The sequence below is a fragment of the Ambystoma mexicanum genome, chromosome 7q (assembly GCF_040938575.1).
Source record: "Ambystoma mexicanum isolate Mex_15411 chromosome 7q, UKY_AmexF1_1, whole genome shotgun sequence".
NCBI classification, from domain to species: Eukaryota; Metazoa; Chordata; class Amphibia; order Caudata; family Ambystomatidae; genus Ambystoma; species Ambystoma mexicanum.
The window spans coordinates 1,088,213,560-1,088,235,822 of NC_090941.1; the positions used below are offsets into that span (position 1 = coordinate 1,088,213,560).

Consider the following 22,263-nt stretch of genomic DNA (forward strand, 5'->3'; position numbering starts at 1 on the left):
TTTTTTAGAACCATCAACATCTGTTCTGCATCATTTTGAGACATTGCATGCTTGTGAGATTTTAACCAGTTTTTATATCTTTGCTTAACCGCCTTTATATCGTGCTTTTATATAAAACTTTGAGCTTATAGCACGTAAGGCTGGCACAAGATGTAAAAGCCTAATCGTGTTACTTGAATTCAATATTAAGTTGTCAGAGGATTCTAATCTTTCAATGACAAGTTTGTAGGTGGAGAGCTTCGAACTCGAACTTCGCGACATTATAGGTTGAGGTGTTCGAAAGTCATTCAAAAAAGCCTTTGAGTTTTGTTTTGGACACTCTCAGGTGCCTGTCCTACCACTGATAAGGGTTCTTACAGACTCACTATGTGGCATCACAGCTGCCGTGTTGACAGGAACATGTGAGCTGAGCCAAGTGTTTTCAAGGGATGCGAGCCATGGCTCCTTAGTACAGCGCATCCTTTTTTGTTCTAGAGTCTTAAACACCGGGTTATCAGACGATTTCGATTGCTCCTGATGTTCGTCCTTTTCGACAATAATGTGGCAGGTTCTTCTGGGTGTAGACAGTTTTTCTTGAGTCGTTTGCGTAATGATCTTTGGACAAATACTTGAGTTTGTAATCATTGTACCTATTTTTCCTACGTGGGGCTCAATTACAGAACTCTTTACCATTGCATCAATATTAATTTGGGTGTCTCACTGCATCCCTCAGAGTAGGGTCAGCCTCCACATCTGGGTTTATGCCTGCCACCTCGTCATAACTTGATACATTTAGCAACTCACTGGGTAGGTCATGATCCAGATCTGTCACAATCACTACGTCAGGTGTTAAGTTTCTGTAGCGAGTGATGCTTTGTGCGTTTTCATATTTGTTGAGGAGGCTGCCTTTAGACACTTATTAATGTTGTTTGCCACGTTCTGGACCACATTTATATTACACAGACATTTACGGGCCCCGTGTAGTGTCTTATTTTTAGATCCCTTTTGATTTTTAGATTTCTTCACTTGTTTTAGGGAGGGTTTAGGTGGGGGCTTGGATATCCGCACGTTCGTTTGTGGCGCCCCGTTAGTGTTTTTCAACACATCACAGCTGCTGAAAGGTGACTGTATTTATCACTGTTTTCATGCAAAACTATCTTTACTCTACTTCTGAGGAGTCACTAACAAGAAAAGAAACCTTATTATGGACCTTATTCTTAATTCCACTGGAAAACTTTCTGGTGAAAAGAAGGACACACAAATCAAAAAGATCGGGCACGCCACACATCTTAAGTGGGAAGTTAGAAATGATCTCATAGCCTGCCTTTAAAATGTCTTTTCACTACACGCCACATGCTCTAGAGTACAGCCCTCTCCTAACTGGGGTGCTGGCTGGTAACTAGCGAGCAACCAGGGGTTACTTCTGACAAGGCTGAGACTGGCGTGGTGGAGCCAGGCGGCTCACCGACCAAGAAGAAGAAGCCGCTGCATGAGAAGGACATGCTGTGGGAATGCCAGGAGTTGACGGGAGACTCCTGGGCGTTCGGAGGTGACAAAGCAGCGCTTCACTTACCAGAGCCTGGAACGAAGCAGATGTGTCCAGTGGAAGCCATGAGAGATGGGAAACCAAAGAGGAAGCGGTCGCGAGAATGAAGCAGATGGAAACCCTTCTCTGCGCTGACCACGAGAGAATACAGGAATACCCACAAAAGCCGCTGAGTCGACCCAGAGGCAGAGGGGACACCGTGGCGTATCAGTGGCCACGCCAAATGAAAGTAATTGTAAATAAAGCCACAGAGCAAGAAAGAACAGAAGGACTCATTGTTAAAGGGGGAATTGAAGTACGAGCAAAACTCTTACAAACATGTGAATGTATATAATGGAAGTATATGGAAATCCTAATAAACTAATATATCAAGAGCATGCATTTTCAAACAAAGTATATGTGCAACTGTAGGAGAGGGCAGAGGACCTGTATGATCAGAAGCCCTGGCATGAGAGTATACGAGGCAAGTACAATTGTGTGACTACAAGAGTTAAACAAGTCCTGAGAAGAAATATTAGAACTGAGACATGGGTTTGTGTTAACCAGGAGGAAAGGACCAAAGCCTAGCAGAAAAGTATACCATGTGTACTGACAGAGACAAAATTACAAAGCCAGATCATTTTGTTTGTCAGTATTTATGTTGGCCAAGAAAGGTACAAGGAACTGTTGTTTGTTAAACATCAGAGAGTAAAAAGGAATCTAGGGGAAAGGAACACCCCTCTGAAGCAAGGACTTTTATACTGGAAGAACCTTTGTGTTGGAGCCTTTTATTCTTTCTTTATGAACACTTCTAAACCAAACCACCCACGGCTAAAGACATTTCTTTCTTCAGCTTCACCTTAGAATTTAGTTTATAGTGTGAGGGTCAGAATAGAACGTTGGACACGGGGCAGTTTTGTTTTGGACATTGACACAGACAGATCCTTAGTTTTGGTTCAGGTAGGGAAATTCCTCTTAGAGCAGAATCAGAGAGGCATTTTTCCAACACCTTTTATTTTCAATGAAAGTCTTGAACCAAAATCTTAGCTAGCTTGTGTCCGAGTTTCATTCCTGACTCCTCACAAAAGCCTGTTAGATAATAACAACAATGCGTTAACCCACTTCTGCAGCCAATTATCTGGCAACAAATCAATGCAATGTAAGGGAATGAGATAGAATTAGGTAACACAGCTTCCTTTAGAACTTAGCACTTGAACAATCTGAAGGACAGCAGCAAGGTGCCTTTGGCAGTTGCTGACCATTTCCTGTTGTGATGTGGGCCACCAATGCTTGTGCAACATGAGTGTAGAGAGGGTTGTAAAATGGCCAAAGCACGGATGTAGATGTATCCATCCACAAATGTGATCCTCGTATCCTTACACTAAAAACATTTTGTTTTTCTCTATTAGATGTTACTATAGCTATGAATCTAAACTTAAAAATAACCTGCAGCCAACACACACACACAAACATAAGCACACACACACACCCACATGCACACACATACACACACACACACACTGATAACATTCATGCATATTTACACTTGCAATCAAATAGAAATCTCATTGTTGTATCTCTCCCTTGTTTTATTTGCATTTAGTGACAGCTGCTGCCTTCACTAGCTCACCAGCGATACTGATGCAATTACCAATTAGAACACATGAGGTGTAGATTCAAAACCATTTTAAAGGAACCATATCTTACCTGTTTACTATCCATTGTATATTGGGCATGTGTGCAAAAGGCAATGTTGGTTAGAGTTTGCAATTGAAGACATTGTGGCACTAACATTATTAGTGCTGTTTTCTTTTTCCACTGGTGCTTATTCTCTGCAGTTTGTCCGCATCACCCAAGACCTATCAGCTGAAGCGCTCTTGGACTTGATGCTCCGTAAATGGAAGCTCAGCATGCCCAACCTGTTGCTGTCCATGAATGGTGGTGGTAAAGACTTCATCATGAAACCAAGACTGAAGAAGACCTTTGGCAAAGCCCTCATCAAGGCAGCTCAGAGCACAGGTGAGGAAGCTATTTGCATACACATGCCCCCCCCCCCACTGCTGGACACACTTACCATAAAGCAGATACATGTGGAAGTAAGAAGGAATGGAGATGACATGGCCTGGTCAGTTGCGGTGGCTCTGGTCGTATCTTGTTTCCCCTTATTTAACACAGACCCATTTATTTGCAAGTGAGCAAACCCTCAACTTCCAAGGCACCAAATGTATGACTGGATCCAGAAAGTGACATCCAATCTGTCATTAAGTGTTGCAAGACTCAAATTCATAAAACAGTCCAACCAGGCTCTCCCATTTTTTATTTTTATACCCTGCTTACCAGGTTACCAAGGCTTGCCCTTGCGCACCGACCAGGTATGTCGGTGCGCAAGGGCCCCCATACAATCTGAATTCAAGTCCCGTTGTAACGCTCACCTGGTTCCCTCGGAGGCGCGGGTCTTGGCTGGGCGGTGAAACCGTCTTCAATGTTAGGCGTAGGGTTCGTTTGGCCCCCTTCTCACCGAAAGCTTGACTTGGAGGGTGAGATGTCTACAAGTGGAAAAATCAGGGGATTAGTAGCTGGAAGGTTGGATGAAGTCTCTACCCCCACACTCTCTCCTCCCGTGGTACTCGGTTGCTAACTGTGCTCACCTTAAATAGGTGAATGCCTGGCTCTCCATCCTGCGTCTTGTGCAGGGGCTCTGGGTCCAGTTACTTCACTGGATTTGGGATCAGCCTCTTGATTGCAGAGGGTAAGTAGAGAGCGATGCCGCCGTTAATTGCACGAGCGTATTTTGCATATATCAAAGTCCTTAATGTTCTCTTTTAACGTCCCTTTTCTGCAGGGTTCACTGAGAAGAAATGATGGCGAAAGAATGCCAAAGTTCGTGGAGGCACGTAAGTAGAATGAATGCCACAGTACTTTAATGCGCACCTTAATGTCTTTTCCTTTCAGATGGAGAATGATGAAGGCGCCGGAGATGATGCCCAGGTTTGTGCCGAAGAGTGAACAAGATGATGGAGCATATGAAGGCACGTAAGTAGAAAGTCTGTTCTAGGCCTTTAAACGCACCTTAATGTCTCTCTTTTGCCTTGCAGGTGGCGGAGTGCGGTGAGAGCTGACTTTGGAGCGTACGTCGCACAGGTAAGCCGTTCAGAAACAGGACGTTACTAACCAATGTTCTTTTGTCTTTGCAGGGCTCGATGGCGGAGAAAGAATGCGGCAAATACCTTAAACACTCCGGTGGATCGGGTAAGTTGAAGCGCTGACCTTGACTTTGCTAATCTGTGTTTTTGTTGTTTTGCAGATGCTGCTGAAGACTGAAGATTGGATTCTCATCAGGTAAATCCGGAGATTTCGCGTTCACAGGAGCCGGAATGGAAGATTCCCTGGAGCTGACACGGTGAGCGTCCTGCTGCTGATGCAGAATAACGCGAAGCAAGTTGCACCAATCGGGTGTGGTTTAAATAGTGCACAGGAGTGCTTAGGTGTCTTCTTCCACAGCCTCGCCCAGGTAAGAAAAAGAGTTCCAGTTTCCAGAAGAGTTCCAGTCCTAGGGAGTGGTGCCAGCCCCACCCAGAGGAAAAGTAGTTCCTGCCAGAAGAGGATGAAGACATCATCTTGTCGGTAAGGAAGCAGCATGGTCTGCTGCAGGTAGGTCCACCCAAGCACTTCTGTATTTGCTATGAGCCCGGCGCTTCTTGTGCCGGGACCAGTCCCCACAATGAGCCAGGACAAGGCCCAAAAGGTCCCTAAAGGGACTTGCTGGCGTCTGAAATGAATGTTGTGAGCCTGCTTCCAAGGGCGTTGGGCTGCTCCTGACTCCTTGGAAGCAGTGGTCATGACAGCACCCCCCCTCAAGGCCCCTCCCAAGTTCGTCTTCTCCGGGGGTCTTGGTTTGTCGGGAAAAGTTCGATGAAACTTCTTGACCAGACGGGGTGCATGCACATGTTCCTATGGTTCCCAAGACCGTTCCTGGGGGCCATAACCTTTCCAGTCAATCAGATAGTATAGCTTTGATTTGGAAATCTTGGAGTCTAGGATGTTCTGAATTTCGAACTCCACTTCTCCATCCACTAGGATAGGGTCTGGAGATTTTGTCAAACGGGTTCCAGGTTGCATGGGCTTTAGTAAGGAAACGTGGAAGACGGGATGAACTTTCATATGAGTAGGTAGGCCCAATTTAACTGCCACTGGATTTATTATGGCAGTGATTGGGTAAGGTCCCAGGTATCGTGGATTGAAAGTGCGTGGTCCTTTTAAGGGTAAATGTTTGGTGGACAGCCAGACTTGATCTCCCACTTGATATTGGGGAGCTTCCTTTCGATGTTGGTCTGCACTCTTCTTGTAATGTTCCTTGGCTTGCTGAAGATGAGAAGTGGCTTCCTTAAAGGCTTGAGTGATTGTAGAGTGCAGGTGATCTACAGCAGGTGTTCCAAGAGTCTGAGGTGGATCGAGATTTGAGGTGCGAGGGTGGATTCCATACAAGAGGAAAAAAGGGGTTTTTCCAGTTCCAGAATGGACTGAATTATTATAAGCGTACTCCGCAATCCAGAGGATTTCTTTCCAAGTGCCTTCTGCTTGCTGCAACATGCAGCGTAGATATTGTTCCAGAGTTTGGTTGGTCCTCTCGGTCTGCCCGTCGGTCTGGGGATGATGGCTGGTTGAAAGCCTTACGTCAATTTGGGCTAAGCGACAGCAACTCCGCCAGAAGTGGGAAATAAACTGACTTCCTCTATCCGAGATTAGAACTGAAGGAAAGCCGTGCAACCGAACGATGTTCTCGAGGAATTCCCGGGCTAGAATTGAAGCTGTGGGTAACCCCTTCAATGGAATAAAATGAGCCATTTTAGAAAATAGGTCCACAATTACTAAGATCGTATTATATCCGGAGCATGGTGGTAAATCCGTGATGAAATCCATGGAGAGAGTATGCCACGGGTGAGGAGGAATGTCTATTGGATGTAGGAGGCCTGATGGTTTCTCCTTCTGACTTTTGTTTTGAGCGCACACACCACAGGAGATTACAAAATCTTTAATGTCCTTCCTCCAAGATGGCCACCAGAAATGTCTTTTTACTTTTTCAGACGTTTTAGCAATGCCGGGATGCCCTTCCATTAAGGAGTCATGGTAACATGAGATGACCTGTGATTGTAAATCCGTACATGGCAGATATAATCTACCTTGAGAGTATGGTAAGTCTTTTTCCATTGTAAAATCTTTCCCCTTGAGTTTCCAATCTTTTATTTCTGCTGGAGTTATAAGTTTTTTAACTTTCGCTTCAATATCTTCAAGGGATTGTGTGTTAATTAAACCCAGGATTCTTTGTTCCGGAATTATTGGTACGGGTTCAGGACTAGTCGTGAGTTCATCTACTCCCACTCAGGAGAGGGCATCTGCTTTTCCATTCTTGTTGCCTGGTCGGTAAGTAATTACAAAGTCGAATTCGGCGAAAAATAAAGCCCAACGGAGTTGTCTAGAGGATTGAGCTTTGGCTGATTTCAAGTATTGTAAATTGCGATGATCCGTAATGACGGTGACTGTGTGTCGGGCTCCCAGGAGATAGTGCCGCCAGGCCTTAAAGGCGGACTTAATAGCTACAAGTTCTTTATCGGTAATGGTATAGTTGATTTCGGGAGCCGAAAATTTGCGGGACCAAAAGGCCACAGGGTGCAACTGGTTTGTTTCTGGGTCCCTCTGCGAAAGCACTGCTCCCATCGCGAGACTGGAGGCATCGGTCTCAACAATATAGGGAAGTTCCGGGCGGGGATGTTTTAAAACCGGAGCTGAGATGAATTTAGTTTTCAGCTCTTGAAAGGCTTGTTCGGCCTCCGTAGACCATTCGAAACGTTTGTTTTTTCTGAGAAGGGCTGTAATGGGTTGAACTATTCGGGAGAAGTCTGGAATAAACCTACGATAAAAGTTGGCAAAGCCCAACATGCTTTGGACTCCTTTTACTGAGGTTGGTGAGGGCCACTTAAGAATAGCGTCCACTTTTCTTGAGTCCATGTGAACTCCGTTAGGTGACAAAATGAATCCCAAAAATTCGACCTCAGTAACGTGAAAAAACGCATTTCTCCAGCTTGGCAAAAAGTCTGTGTTGACGGAGCCTCTCCAGTACCGCTGTGACGTGTTTTCGATGATCAGCCTCAGAGGCCGAGTAGACCAGAATATCATCAATATAGACAACTACACACACATCAATGAGTTCTCTGAGGACGTCATTCATAAAGTACTGAAAAGCGGCCGGTGCATTGCATAATCCAAAGGGCATTACTTGATACTCGAATAATCCATACTTAGTACGAAAGGCCGTCTTCCATTCATCGCCCTCTTTTATTCGTACCAAATGGTAAGCTCCTCTGAGGTCCAACTTAGTATAAATACAGGCACTTTTAACTTGGTCTAGTAGTTCTGGGATCAATGGTAACGGATATCTGTTCTTGATTGTTATCTGATTCAGGGCACGGTAATCTATACATGTTCTCAGGTCTCCCTCCTTTTTTGGAACGAAGAACAGAGCTGAAGAGGCTGGGGACTTTGAAGGACGGATAAATCCATTAGCTAGGTATTGGTCCAAATATTGCCTTAGGTGAAGATTTTCTGGTTCGGTAAGGACATAAATTCGACTGCACGGAGGAGTGGATCCCGGAATCAGGTCTATCTGACAGTCGTATGACCTGTGAGGAGGCAGGGTGTTAGCTTGATATTTCCGAAAGACATCATGATATTCCCGGTATTCAGGAGGCAATTGTGGAGTCTCAGAGGAGGTTGCTGCCAGCTTGTTGGGAGGCTGAAGATAACAGGTGGGAGCGCATTCTGGAAACCGAATTGTCTTTGCTCGCCAGTCGATTTGAGGATTGTGCTTCTCCAACCAAGGGATTCCCAGAATAACTTGAAACTGCGGGGCCTTGATCACGTCAAACACGATCTTCTCTTGATGTCCATCTTGGCCTACCAACGTCACTTCCAAGGTGGTGTGAGTTACTGGTCCGGAAGCTATTTCCGTACCGTCCACAGTGGTAATGACATCTCTCACCGTCTTAGGACAAAGAGGTAGATTCATCCTGGCGGCCATTTCACAATCCACGTAATTGCCGATCGCGCCACTATCAATGTATGCTTTTATGGCATGCATACGAATAGGCTGCTCTGGACTCACGAGGACCATAGGCATGACGAAATGCGAGGTCAAAGAACTGGTTTTAACGCTCGGCAAGCGGACCTCTACACTTGTCGGGCGAGGTTGTTTTCCAACTCAGAACCTTCGGCACCTTTATCGGATGCTCCTACCATCTTCTTCTTTGGTTTCACCGGGCAATCTCGAAGAAAGTGTCCTGAATTTCCGCAATAGAGGCATAATTGCAATTGTCTTCTCCTTTCCCGTTCCTTTTGGGTTAGGGGTCCTTTCACGACCCCAATTTGCATGGGTTCCACGGAATCATTTCCTTTAGCGGAGCTCTGTGGTCTTGAAAAAACACGAGATTCAAATCTGGAACGATCGGCCTTCCGATTCTGTAGCCTGTGATCTAATTGAACCACCAGATCGATATATTCAGAACAGTCTTGTGGCGGATTTACCACCTGGGCCAGAACGTCTTTAAGTTCCCCTCGCAGGCCTCTGTAGAAAAGCGTGATTCTCTTATCTTCCGGCCATCCGGTTTCCACCACTAGTCTGTTAAATGACGCAATGTAAGCCAAGAGGTCTTGATTACCCTGTCGTAGTGAAAGAAGTTCATTATCCAAGGCCTGACCCTGGGAGTGTCGTGCGAACAATCTCTCCATACTAGCTTGAAAGTCTTGGAAGTTATGAAGAACAGGGTCATCCTGAGTCACAAAAGGTATAGACCAATCTGCGGCACTGCCACTAAGATATGAGAGCACGAAAGCCACCTTGGCCTGGTCCGTTGGGAATGCGGCGGGTCTACACAAAAAGTGCAAGCGACACTGATTGAAGAATACAGCGAATCTCTTCGGATCACCAGAAAAACGCTCGGGCGGGGCCAAAGGTACATTTCCTGGTAGATTAATCTGCACCGGATTAGTGGAAGTCGTTGGAGCATGGCTCCCTCCCGAGGCGGGCAGAGGAGTTTGTCCCGCTTGGGGTTGTAACAACTGTCTGGCAAGATCATCAGTTCGCTCCTTAGAAACAACTAACTCTCTCCTTAAGGCATTCGTTTCCTGGCGTGCTGCGTGTACTTCTGCCCTCAACTCCCCAAGCAACTGGGCCAATTGGTCTGTGTCTGAGGTTTCCATTGCGCCTGGGCGGGGAATATGCGGTAAGGCTTCGCGTTCTGTAACGCTCACCTGGTTCCCTCGGAGGCGCGGGTCTTGGCTGGGCGGTGAAACCGTCTTCAATGTTAGGCGTAGGGTTCGTTTGGCTCCCTGGTTTGGCCCCCTTCTCACCGAAAGCTTGACTTGGAGGGTGAGATGTCTACAAGTGGAAAAATCAGGGGATTAGTAGCTGGAAGGTTGGATGAAGTCTCTACCCCCACACTCTCTCCTCCCGTGGTACTCGGTTGCTAACTGTGCTCACCTTAAATAGGTGAATGCCGGGCTCTCCATCCTGCGTCTTGTGCAGGGGCTCTGGGTCCAGTTACTTTACTGGATTTGGGATCAGCCTCTTGATTGCAGAGGGTAAGTAGAGAGCGATGCCGCCGTTAATTACACGAGCGTATTTTGCATATATCAAAGTCCTTAATGTTCTCTTTTAACGTCCCTTTTCTGCAGGGTTCACTGAGAAGAAATGATGGCGAAAGAATCCCAAAGTTCGTGGAGGCACGTAAGTAGAATGAATGCCACAGTACTTTAATGCACACCTTAATGTCTTTTCCTTTCAGATGGAGAATGATTTTGTGCCGAAGAGTGAACAAGATGATGGAGCATATGAAGGCACGTAAGTAGAAAGTCTGTTCTAGGCCTTTAAACGCACCTTAATGTCTCTTTTGCCTTGCAGGTGGCGGAGTGCGGTGCGAGATGACTTTGGAGCGTACGTCGCACAGGTAAGCCGTTCAGAAACAGAATTTTACTAACCAATGTTCTTTTGTCTTTGCAGGGCTCGACGGCGGAGAAAGAATGCGGCAAATACCTTAAACACTCCGGTGGATCGGGTAAGTTGAAGCGCTGACCTTGACTTTGCTAATCTGTGTTTTTTTTGTTTTGCAGATGCTGCTGAAGACTGAAGATTGGATTCTCATCAGGTAAATCCGGTGATTTCGCGTTCACAGGAGCCGGAATGGAAGATTCCCTGGAGCTGACACGGTGAGCGTCCTGCTGCTGATGCAGAATAACGCGAAGCACGTTGCACCAATCGGGTGTGGTTTAAATAGTGCACAGGAGTGCTTAGGCGTCTTCTTCCACAGCCTCGCCCAGGTAAGAAAAAGAGTTCCAGGTTCCAGAAGAGTTCCAGTCCTAGGGAGTGGTGCCAGCCCCACCCAGAGGAAAAGTAGTTCCTGCCAGAAGAGGATGAAGACATCATCTTGTCGGTAAGGAAGCAGCATGGTCTGCTGCAGGTAGGTCCACCCAAGCACTTCTGTATTTGCTATGAGCCCGGCGCTTCTTGTGCCGGGACCAGTCCCCACAATGAGCCTGGCACCACCGGTGCCAGGACAAGGCCCAAAAGGTCCCTAAAGGGACTTGCTGGCGTCTGCAATGAATGTTGTGAGCCTGCTTCCAAGGGCGTTGGGCTGCTCCTGACTCCTTGGAAGCAGTGGTCATGACACCCGTACCACTAGCAACTAACCTTCCGGTGCAGCATATAGGCCGCCCACCACGCACGACGTTATTAAGTCCAGTACCCTGTACCAACGGGCCCATACCCATGCGCCAGTACATATTTAACATCAAGATGTTTCGTAACTTAAGTCTAATGTGTGTGACCAGAATTTCAAACGAGAGGTCCCATGAAGAGAGTTTCACATATTGAAGAGGATATAATATGAGTAGCCAGACCTCCAAATGGACGTCCATTATTGCCCTGCTGTGCTGCTTGGTGTTATACTGTACATCCGTCAAATGCCAGTGCCTTCTTTATCCATGTCTCTTGAAGCTTGATCATCATCTATTGTTTCAGTCGAGATGCCAGCTCCCGGTTGTTATATAGGCGAGCATGGCCTCTAGTTGAGAATAACCTTGCATTATTGATTTAGAGACTGGCCGTGGACACTATGTTGGCTGGGCACACAATGGTAGTCTAACTCAAATGAGATAAAATTTTCCAACATTTACATTAGCATTTTGTGTTATGCTAATGGGAATAATGTGGCGTTCATCCCCTGTTCCAGTGGCTGGAACGGGGGATAATGGCATGGCAGGCCAAGTTATCGGCCCAAGAGAAGCCAGGGCGGATATCGAGGGCTCCGGGCCGCTATCCCCCGTTCCAGCCCTTGCAACGGGGGATGAAGGCCATTAGCACCCCAGGTTGGCAAAGCGGTAACCCAGAGTGCTAAAAAAAAAAGGATTTTCCTTCCTACAGTGGGACGCGCGTGGCGTCTCACAGTAGGAAGGAAAATCTTTTTCCAAGATGGCCACCATGGAAAGGGAAGGTGGGGCTCAGTATGGAGCCCCTCTTCCCTTTCCATGGAAGCCTGTGGGAGGCGATCAGGAGGGGCGAAGGCAGCAGCGGCACCCCCTGCTGCCGAAATAAAGTAAGTAGAAGAGTAAAAAAAAAAGGGACGCAGTGTGGAGAAGAAGATGGCGGCGGAGAGAGCTGTCCATCAGGCGGTTTTGAACACGGGTTTGTACCGGCGGTTCAAGCTTGCATTCCTAGCCACCTGATTGGCTGCCTCCCCAACCCAGAGTGCTAATGGACAATTGTTTATTAGAGAAAATTATGAAAGGACAGAAACTAATGCTTTTCGCTAGCACACAATAAGGACCATAATCGATGGACCTTTCTAACTATCCACATTGTCCACAGTTCCCTTTCTTTCCTAGCCATGGATCATTAAAAGAAACCGGATGGCACGTGTACACCATCACACAAGGCAGTCCTTGTACCCTTTTTAATGTAATATTTGTAACGCTCCCGCAATGGCTGCTTTCAAACAGTCACACATTCTTCCACCAATCACTTCCAAAAAATGTACGCATAACACTATGACCATACTATGCTTCCACACACCAACTGCCACTTAACAATCTTCTACACATCTTTTGCAGCTGCATTTGCCTTACGTATACAAATACATTGTATGCAGTGTGCAGTGAGAGAAGTGCATACATAGAAGAGGCAGTACAGATGGGCAAGTGCTCATGAGAACCCAGGAGGGAAATGCCAAAGTGGGACACCACTGGGTAACTACGGGAGCAGAGGAGACCCAATTGTGGGCTGCATCCTAACCATAACATCCCTTTTTAAATACGTTTTTTTCTGTCAATCTAATAGGTTTTCATATGTGAAAATGTTTCATAGTGTTACATCACTGTATATAAGTTATTAATAATTATTTTCATATATATAAAAGAACTATAAACCTCCTTCAAAAAACATTTTTTGCAACACATACTTATGCCTTTTGTTATCAGCAGCACATGCTGGGGGTGGAAATCATCTTTCAATTGCCTACAGCATAAGGCTAAACCATGACCCCAGCACAACCAAACCACCCCTATTATTCACTGCACCTAACCTGCTTCCCAGCTCAGTGTCCACTATACCCTAATAACGTAACCAATGGCCAGTGCTAATGGCTTGCAGCCATGCCCACTCTCCGAATCCGGCTTCGGCCATACCTCATTCCCAAATAGGCAAATCAGAGTTCACATGTATGTTTGTCGAGGGCCAGACTCACTACCCAGACACCAAATGTATATCACTGGTTTTTCAACTTACATTCTTACACTTTCAAAAAATAAAACGCTAGACATATTTCCAAAAACATGCTTTCAGGTCCTCATCATGCAGGTTTGTGGTAATCTGGTCCGCCACTTCAGGCTGCAACTGCAAGTAGAATATTTTTTCCCATTCAAACCTACCGCTTCGGCCATGCCGCATGCCCCAAAAGCAAATTACAGAACACATTTCTCCTTGCTGACGGCCAGGCCCATTGCCCAGACACCAATGTTGTATCAATGTGTTGTGTACATACATTTTACACTTAAAAAAAACAAAACAATGGACATATTTGCAAAACCATGCTTTCCAGTTCTTGCTGACCCTCTTCATATATATTTGTTGCAATCCCATCCAGCCCTTCAACCTGTATCAACAAGCAATTTTGTTTTCCCTTTCAAACCTATGCCAATTTTGAAAAACTTTACCCCATAGCTGGTCTCAGGTGGCCATGCCCACTTTAACCCCATTTCTGATCCATCATGGTCTTGGCCAGTAGCCAAATGGTCTGCGTACTGGCCTTATGCCATGAACCGGACAATTTGGCCACTGCCCAGGCTATACCTCACTCACCAAAGGTATATCGCTATCTTTTGTACCTACATTATGAAACTTATTAAAAAATAAAACACGGATACATTTGTAAAACCATGCTTTCATGTCCTTGCAATGCTCCTTAAACGAGTTTGCTGCAAATCCGCCCATGTTTTTTTTAATTAAGTGTCAAAATGTACATACATACAATAGTCATATAACTTAGTCCCCACTTGACATAATCCATTCAGACTTTGCACAAACATTGAAGGTTGGGTCTATAATCTTCCTGAAAATATTTTTCCACATTCCTCAAATGGCAACAAAGTTATAAGCCATCTAAAAATGTTGAATCCACCTTCTAATTTTTCCCCCACTTGACAAAATCCCACCAAACTTTCAAAAAACATCTATATCTAGATCTAAACTCTTATTGCAAACATTTGTGCAGATTCATCAAATGACACCACATGTGTAAGTCTTTACAATATTTTGGGACCCCCTCTAATTTTGTTCCCTCTTGACAAAACAGCACCACACTTTGCAGAACGATTGTCAATCCGGTCTAGAATAAAATTCTGAAGTTTCATGCAGTTTCATTGAGTGGCGCAAAAGTTATAAGCCACCCAAAAACCACTTTTCACCAACCCGGAAATGCATAGATGTCCCCGAACATCTCAGATGTTAGCGAACATCACAGGACTGCCCGGGACATCAAGACTGTTCGTAGATGTCGGAGAAGGAAAACCACCCGATTTTTGGCCTTTTAAGGCCATATCCCATCCTATCTTCATCTCCCCTCCCCAGTGATTGTTTGACAAGTGTTTTTTAATAAATTTGCACAGTGTTGTTTGCAGACACCAGCCCGTGTCTGCAAATCTAGCATGCGGGCGTTTTGAATAATTACGCACCTCAAGCTTTTTACCATCTAATTAGCGTGTGAGTACGATGTCTGCGGACATCATGCCGCCCTCTGGACCAACCGGAGGCCGGTTTGCGGACTGAACAGGGAAAAGAGTCAGCAGACCGAACCCAGGTATCATACTTTTTTTTTACCTAGTTTTTGACTGTTTTAAATAAATCTTATGTGCAGATTTACACCAAATGTACAAAAGCATGCTTTCGGGACCAAGCCGCCGCTCCTGCCGCAAATTTGGTGAAAATCCATCCAGCGGTTTGGGCTGTAGGCATGAGCAACATTTTTTTTCCATTGCATCTATGGGTAAAACCACACATTTTGGGACCTGCCTATAACTTTGCCCCCCTGCAGGGAACCTCACCAAACTTCGCAGAATCAATTTGACAGAACTGTATACTTTCTTTGCAAAGTTTCATAAGGATTTGTCCAGGGGGGGAAAAGTTATAAGCCGCCCAAAAAGTGTTCTTCCTATGGATTGAGCAACTTAACCATAACTACAGGACAGCTGCCGCAGGCCATGTAATATATATATTTATATAGAGGATGGGTTGATCTATACTGTCAAGATCTTGTGAAAAAACTGCACCTAGGCCATTATGCAAAGCGTCTGTTTGTAGGATGTGCTTCCGGTTGAAATTTGGCAACTTCAAAACAGACTCGCTACATAAAATGTACTTGAGTTTGTCAAAACACAATTGATCTTTGCTACACGATTTAATTTTCTGGGGCTCAGCATTTTTTAGTTTATCAATAAGTCAAGACGTAATAGATGAGAAAGTAGGGATAACGCGCATGTAATATCCTTGTAAACCCAGAAAAGCTCTCAGATCTTTCTATGTTATGGGATTTGGGGTTTCTTTATCAGCTCTGACTTTTTCCATCTGGGGCTGAAACAACCCGTTTCCTATGAGAAAAAAAAAGATACTTGACTGCTGATCTAGCTAAATGGCATTTCTTTGGATTTGATGTGAGCTCAGCTTTTCTTAGTGCCCTGGTAACCAAATACAGATGTGGTAAACATGCACCTTCCAAGACCTGCTGTAGATGATGATATTATCGACGTATGCACCACAGAAAGAGGCATAGGGCCGGAGGATTTGATCCATTAACCTTTGATAGGGAGCTGGTCCCCATGCAAACCAAAAGGCAATACTTTAAATTGGAAAAGCCCAATGGGAGTAGAGAAAGCTCCTATCTGCTCAATTAACAGGGACCCCTTCATCAGATCAATCGTAGAGAGGTAAAAAGAGGACCCCAATAGATCAGTAAGATCATCAATTCTGTGCATGGGGTAGCTATCAAATTGGGGGACCGCGTTTACCTTCCCAAAATCCATGCAGAACTTTCACGATTGATCTGGCTTAGCGACTAACATGATTGGGGATGACCAGGGGCTCTGAGGGGGTTTGATAATGTCAGCCCTTAACATATTTTCTCATTGTTCTTCAATTATGCTTTTTCTAGTCTGTTATTTGATATGGCTTCAGATGGATCACTTTTCTGGGGGGGGGTACGGATGTAATGATATATCCCTTTTACTCACTCAGGTTCCTCTCTAAAAACATCAGGGAACTGTTTTAAGAGGTCCACTAGGTCCTCATTTTGATTCTGAGCTGAGTCGGGGGGAATCTGAGTATTCGTACTGCTTCCATCAGATAACACGCTGGTTATACTGTGGTAGTTTCTTTAATGGGATTTTCTTTCCATTCCTTAAGAAGATTCACTTGATAAATGTGGGTCTTGATTTTTCTGTCTGGTTATCTCACCTTTGTCACTGGATTCTGATTCCTCGTGTGATGTCCTCCTGAGAACCTTGCTGGTTTTGGACTTGTCCCGGTGCTTGTCCTTGAAGAGAGAGGGACTATGACCCACTGTATGTGTCTAGCAGGGGAAGAATGGCGGACGGGTGGGATTCACCCAGCAAGAAGGGAAAAGCCTGCTGGCAAAAAAACACCCTCTGGTCGATAGTTACAGTTGGCAGTAATAGCAGAGAATCAGTGAAATGCCAGCTGTACTCTGCAACCATATGTAGGGAGATGTAAGTCCTGGCTGAGAAGGAGGTATGCAAGACAAAGTAGAGAAGGCACACGAGGTGCAAGAAGCATACAGTGGTGTGATGGAGAAGTGTGCACGGTGCAGGTAGCAGTTAGCTGGAATGGTACAGGAAATGCAAGTATAGCTAGCCGTGTTCAGAGGACAGGCAAAAAGGGAGCGTTTGCGAGGGGCCAGCAAGGAGGGCAAAAGCAATGCGAAAGAGAGAAACAAGAAGGCAGAAAAACAATAGCGTCTCACCCCAAAGATCCACAGAGGTTTGCAACGCGCAGAGCGTACTGTCCTCTCCGATTAAGAAATGGCTGACGCCGGATGGGGTGCTATCTTGAAAGTAGTCCATACAGCTTTAGATCTCTGGAATACGTAATGGACCAAACAGTGTCCATGTTTCCATCTGTACAACAGCAACCATCGGGCTGTGACAAGTTGCGAGACTCTGTAATCGTAAAACCCTGTCTGATCTATTATCTCGTAGGAACCATGCCACCTAGAGAGCATTTTATTTTCGGAAGAACTAGGACTTCTTGTCCAATAGAAAAAGATCTTAAAACTGCTTTTCTATCATGGTAGCCCTTCTGATGTTCCTGAGTTTTAATCATGTTAGTTTGAACTATAGATATAATTGCCGCTATGTGCTCTTTTATTCTCTGGGCTTTTTGGGATAGTGGTAAAGTAGCTTTCTCTCGTTCCTCCCAGGATTCACGCAGCATATCTAAGACCTCTCGCAGTTCTCTCCCATACAAAAATTCAAATGGGAAAATCCTGTGGAGGATTGTTGTGTTTTCCGAATGGCAAAAAAGGCCCATGATGTCATAACATCCCAATTCTTTCCATGAACTTCAACCACTTTCTTTAAGATATGCATCAGTTTGAGGGTGATATATAGAAGTATGCAAAGTTTTAATCTGAAGAATTTCCTTTACATCTGACATGAGTTTACTGATAAAGGAAGATCCTTGGTCTGTTAAGCTTTCCTTTGGAAACCCAACTCTCGAAAGAAATGGAATTAAATGTTTGAGAATCTGTTCTGTCGTGTTGTTCCGTAAAGGAAAGGCTTCAGGGTAATGAGTTGCATAGTTTAATATCACCAATATGTATCGGTTTCCCAACTTTGAAGGTTCTAGGCGTCCAACTATATCCAAACCTATGCATGAAAAAGGTATGTCTATGATGGGTAAGGGCTGCAAGAGAGCTGAAGGGGTCATTTGGATATTGGTCATCTGACATATACCAGTGCCCACAACGTTCTTTACATCTGCATATATCCCGGGCCAATAGAACAGTTTCAGGATCTGTGTTGGGTTTTGGCTATCCCTAGATGTCTCTGTGTCAGGTGGGAATGGGCGATCTCAGCAGTTTTCTTATGGCTTTTGGTCATACAATCGGGTTCATTATCCCCCTAAACAACAGCTCAGTCTTCAAGAAAAAGAATGGTCCACGTTTCTTCCTTCCCTCCTCTTCGGGTAAGACCTGAAGAAAAGGCTCGGCAAGCAAGGGATCATTCCTTTGGGCAAAGGCTAAATCGGGGTTGACTTCAGGTTCTTCTTCCGTCATAGTAGGTGGAGCTGCCTAAAGTGTAATGTCAGGTTCTATGTCTGCTTCCCCAAAGCCCTTGGTTTCTCTTTCGGTTTTACTAGAGGTCTTAACTTAAGGGAACAGGGCCTTCTACAAAATCCCTTGGGCTACTCACTCCCCGGCCTTGGTTTGATAGGCCTTTTTGCCGTTATTTTGCATTAGTATATGTGCATCGCCCCTGTAGTAAGGGTCTAGGATACCGGCTAACATGTCTAGCACATGCAGCCAGCCTAAACCTGACTTGGAGGCGAGTCTAATGTAGATTCCAGGAGGGGGAATGAGGACTAACTCTGTAGGTATTACAACTCAGTCCCCAGATTCAATCAGTTCTTCCCTATTACTGCATAAGTCAAACCTTGTTACTGAGTTTCTCAAACATAAGGGTTCCCCGGTTTATGTCAACTGAGCCAGATCCCACAATACATCACCCCATACGTGAGGGATCAGAAATGAAAACCGGACACACAGTTGTCATGCCTTTGGTTAAAGACATTTATTAAATAGAAATGGGTTGGGAAAACACCTATCTGGCCCTATTCTAAAGAGCATCTTCCCTACTTAGAAACTAAGGATCTGTCTGTGCCAGGATGTCAGTAACTGAAAAGCCATTGGTGTGTCCAACACGTCCTATCCTGGCCCTCACACTATTAACAAAACAACAAAGGGTGCAGGGAAATGTCTTTATTGATATTGGCAAAAGTGTTCAAACCAAAAGCATGAAAATGTCTCCAATGAAAATGTACTCCAAGGTAAAGACCCTTGGATCCAGAGGGGAGCCCACTTCCCCTGTATTCTTTAAATAGCATGGCAACAATGTCTCTTTAGCTAACAGTTCCCTTGCGTCTTCACTTGCCTCACACGGTTCTTATTTAAATAATAAGTTCTGTAACAGTCTTTCTGTAGTATTTCCTGTAACTATGCAGATCGCATGGTATACCCACTGCCAGGAATCTTTATACAATTTCAGGTGCCTAGTATATTCACCTGCCAGGAGTTTGTGTTTCACAGTTCTTTGGCTATACCACAATAGCATATACTATGAGGTGTTGGTATATCTGTCTATGGTAACATTTTCTCAAACCTTTCCCCCATTCTGGCATCTCATGCATCTGTACTTCATTGGGGTTTGCCTTTGTACTTTGCCTTGTCTGCATTCAAACATTCTTATTGGATCTTGAATGTGTACTTTGCCTTGACTGCATTAAAAAAACTTCGGGTATTTTCTGCATCAGCAATTTTGTAGCAGTCAAACATTTGTTGGCGCGCTTGGCGGAGTACCCCCGGGTCCCCAGCTGCTCTGGGCAGACACCAGTTCCTTCCAGCATTTCTGACTCTGCTCGTGCCTCTGTGGTGTGTTTCCTTCGCCCGCTTTCCTATTTGGAGTGTGCAGACATTCTTCTAGTGTCATGCGCGGCTGTGCGATCACACTCAGACATTCCTTGTCCGCTTGGACTGGAGAGCGCTGCTTCTTGGAGCAGCCCAACATCCAGCAGTGCCTGTTCAGCTCCTAATGTCCCCACGGCACTTCTTGCTCCCTCGCAGTGTTTCTCCTCCTTTCCCGGTGGCCTTCTCCGTTCGACCACGCATGTCTGTGTGCCTTGCTTTGGTGAGCCTCAGCATGGGGTTCAATGTCTTCGCCTGCACTGCTTAATTGAATAGTGTGGTTGCCATCTTTAAATGCCCTCCGCACAAGACTTGGAAAAACAACTGGCCTGCATGTTGTACTTTGGGCTCCTATCATTTTGCACAAACTCCCTCCGCCTCCTCATCTCACTACCTGAGTGGTTATTGGAGTTGGAGAACATGGATGTCATTGAACTTTTAACTGTTAGATGATTTTTCTCAGAGGTGTCACGTAAAGGCACATCGGAAACAAAAGGTGTTGTGTGAGTTGTGGGTGTTTGAGTCAAAGGTGGGGGCCTGCCCAGAATGATAATAGGAAATTAAAAACTCAGGTTTTCGAGGGTCTTCTTCATGGGAAAGGGGGGAATACTGCGTTTTGTCCAATAAAGTAAAAAGATATCCCCACTAGTAGTCTCCTCCCATGTGATCCTCCAGGGTCAGGATCAGGTAGTGGTTGCCGTCTCCTGGCCACATGGGAGGTGGTCACAGAGGCCATTTTAGGTGTATGTGTTTGTGCAATAACAGGTTGTGCACCGACAGACTGTATTTTACTCAAAACCATTCCTATTGCTCGTATGAATAATACTTGGTTCCTGGGGTTGTAACAACCCATGCCCCCTCGTTAAAGGCACTTGCATGTTTAAGTGATCCCAGCTCCCTGCCCTTTAATAATGCCTTGCCTGAACAGGCACACCTAAAAGTAAGCTTTTAAGATTCTCTCTCATGCCTCAAGCATCCGATTCCCCACTGCATGACCCCTCGTTCAGTGAGTGTGGCTGGGGCCTTGGTGGCTTGTTGTAGGGACATTGAAAACAGCCAGTGCCAAAAAAGTAACATTGAAGGTGATCACCAGGGACCATACCACTTTCGGCAATCATAACGTTAGCAGCTGAAAAGGGCACGTTGACAGCCGTGTCGCGATAGGAGAAGATGTGAACAAGAATGTGTGATCATATTAAATAGCCTGGAAGTGGCTACCCAAAGTGGCATGGTTGCAGGGGAAAATGGGGTTGTTAGGGTGCATAGAGGGAGGTGTTACAAGTTCAGTAGGAAAAACCGTCCATAGATAGCAATCATAACATCTGGAGCATTTGGTACAGGTTGGGTGGCCTCACCTAAAGCTAAAATAGTATTATTTTTATTAAGAACAATGAAATTGTGTTTCTATATTTCTTGCTTTGTAAGTACTTCAGTTTTATTTAGTGGTCTATATCAGTTACTACTATGACTAACTTAATGGAATTCAATTAAACAATTCTAGTGCTTAACCAGCTGATCAAGCCAAGTGGCTCCCAGTTCTAGAGGGCCCACTTCCAGAAGCACTATGCAGAACAGAAGCTACTGAAACAGTAGGGGGAGATTCAAGAACTACAATATCACTTCAGGATCTGCACACTAAATGTGATGTGATGGGCAAGGAATACGCTGGAGATGTGAATTCCAAAGGGCAATAAACACAGCATGAGAACAAATCATGGCCTAGTAGAAGATGCCTTCAAGACCATGAGGTTAGGACACAAAATGGAAGCAGGAAGTTCAGGACTAAACTTATGACATATACACTTCTCGCTGAGAGAGCTTTGAATGTAGAACAATAATACTGCAAATGAATTAAAAAACCATACGAAAAAAAGGAACCATCATGCATGATAAAAAGGTGCAAGATTTGACACCCACAAAATCTTTGTGTCAGCAGCTGGCAGAATCTATGCACTCTTAATGCACCTTGCCATCCCAATGAACTGTATGATTTTCTGTAAGCTTCTATATTTCTCCATTATAGGAATGTTTTCTTAGCATGCTTTAAGAAGATCAAGTGGAATTTGTGGTACAACAGAATGTGGCCCACATTTGCAGACCTACATGTCAGACAGTTCAGCCAAACCATCCTCCTGTTTTCTGATCTGGAGACATCACTGTGGAGTTAGTGGATTCTAATGTTGATGTAATGTATTTCCAGGAGCCTGGATCATCACTGGCGGGACTCGTGAAGGGGTCACGAAACACGTGGGCGAAGCCGTGAGGGACTTCACCAGAAGCTGCGACACAGACATAGTAGTCCTCGGCATCGTCCCTTGGGGACTTGTGTACAACAACACAGAGGTGAGTCTGGCTTCAGGGCCCAGAAAACCTGAGCGAGATGCACGAGATTAGAAAGATCTCAAGATCACACATGCCTAAAAGGGAGCGAAACTGAAAAGTACTTAGATCTGTCTCGTCCTGAGG

At 45.1% G+C, this 22,263-nt stretch overlaps 1 protein-coding gene across 2 annotated transcripts in view; it reads left to right on the forward strand.

Moving 5' to 3' along the window:
* The window catches only part of LOC138528636 (transient receptor potential cation channel subfamily M member 2-like), a 1,006,635-nt gene that overhangs the window by 137,008 nt on the left and 847,364 nt on the right, over positions 1-22,263 (forward strand). For both annotated transcript variants that reach the window (XM_069640452.1, XM_069640453.1), the window contains exons 3-4: positions 3,343-3,523; positions 21,998-22,140. In XM_069640452.1, coding sequence (XP_069496553.1) covers positions 3,343-3,523; positions 21,998-22,140 — 324 coding nt within the window. The remainder of the gene's footprint in view (positions 1-3,342; positions 3,524-21,997; positions 22,141-22,263) is intronic.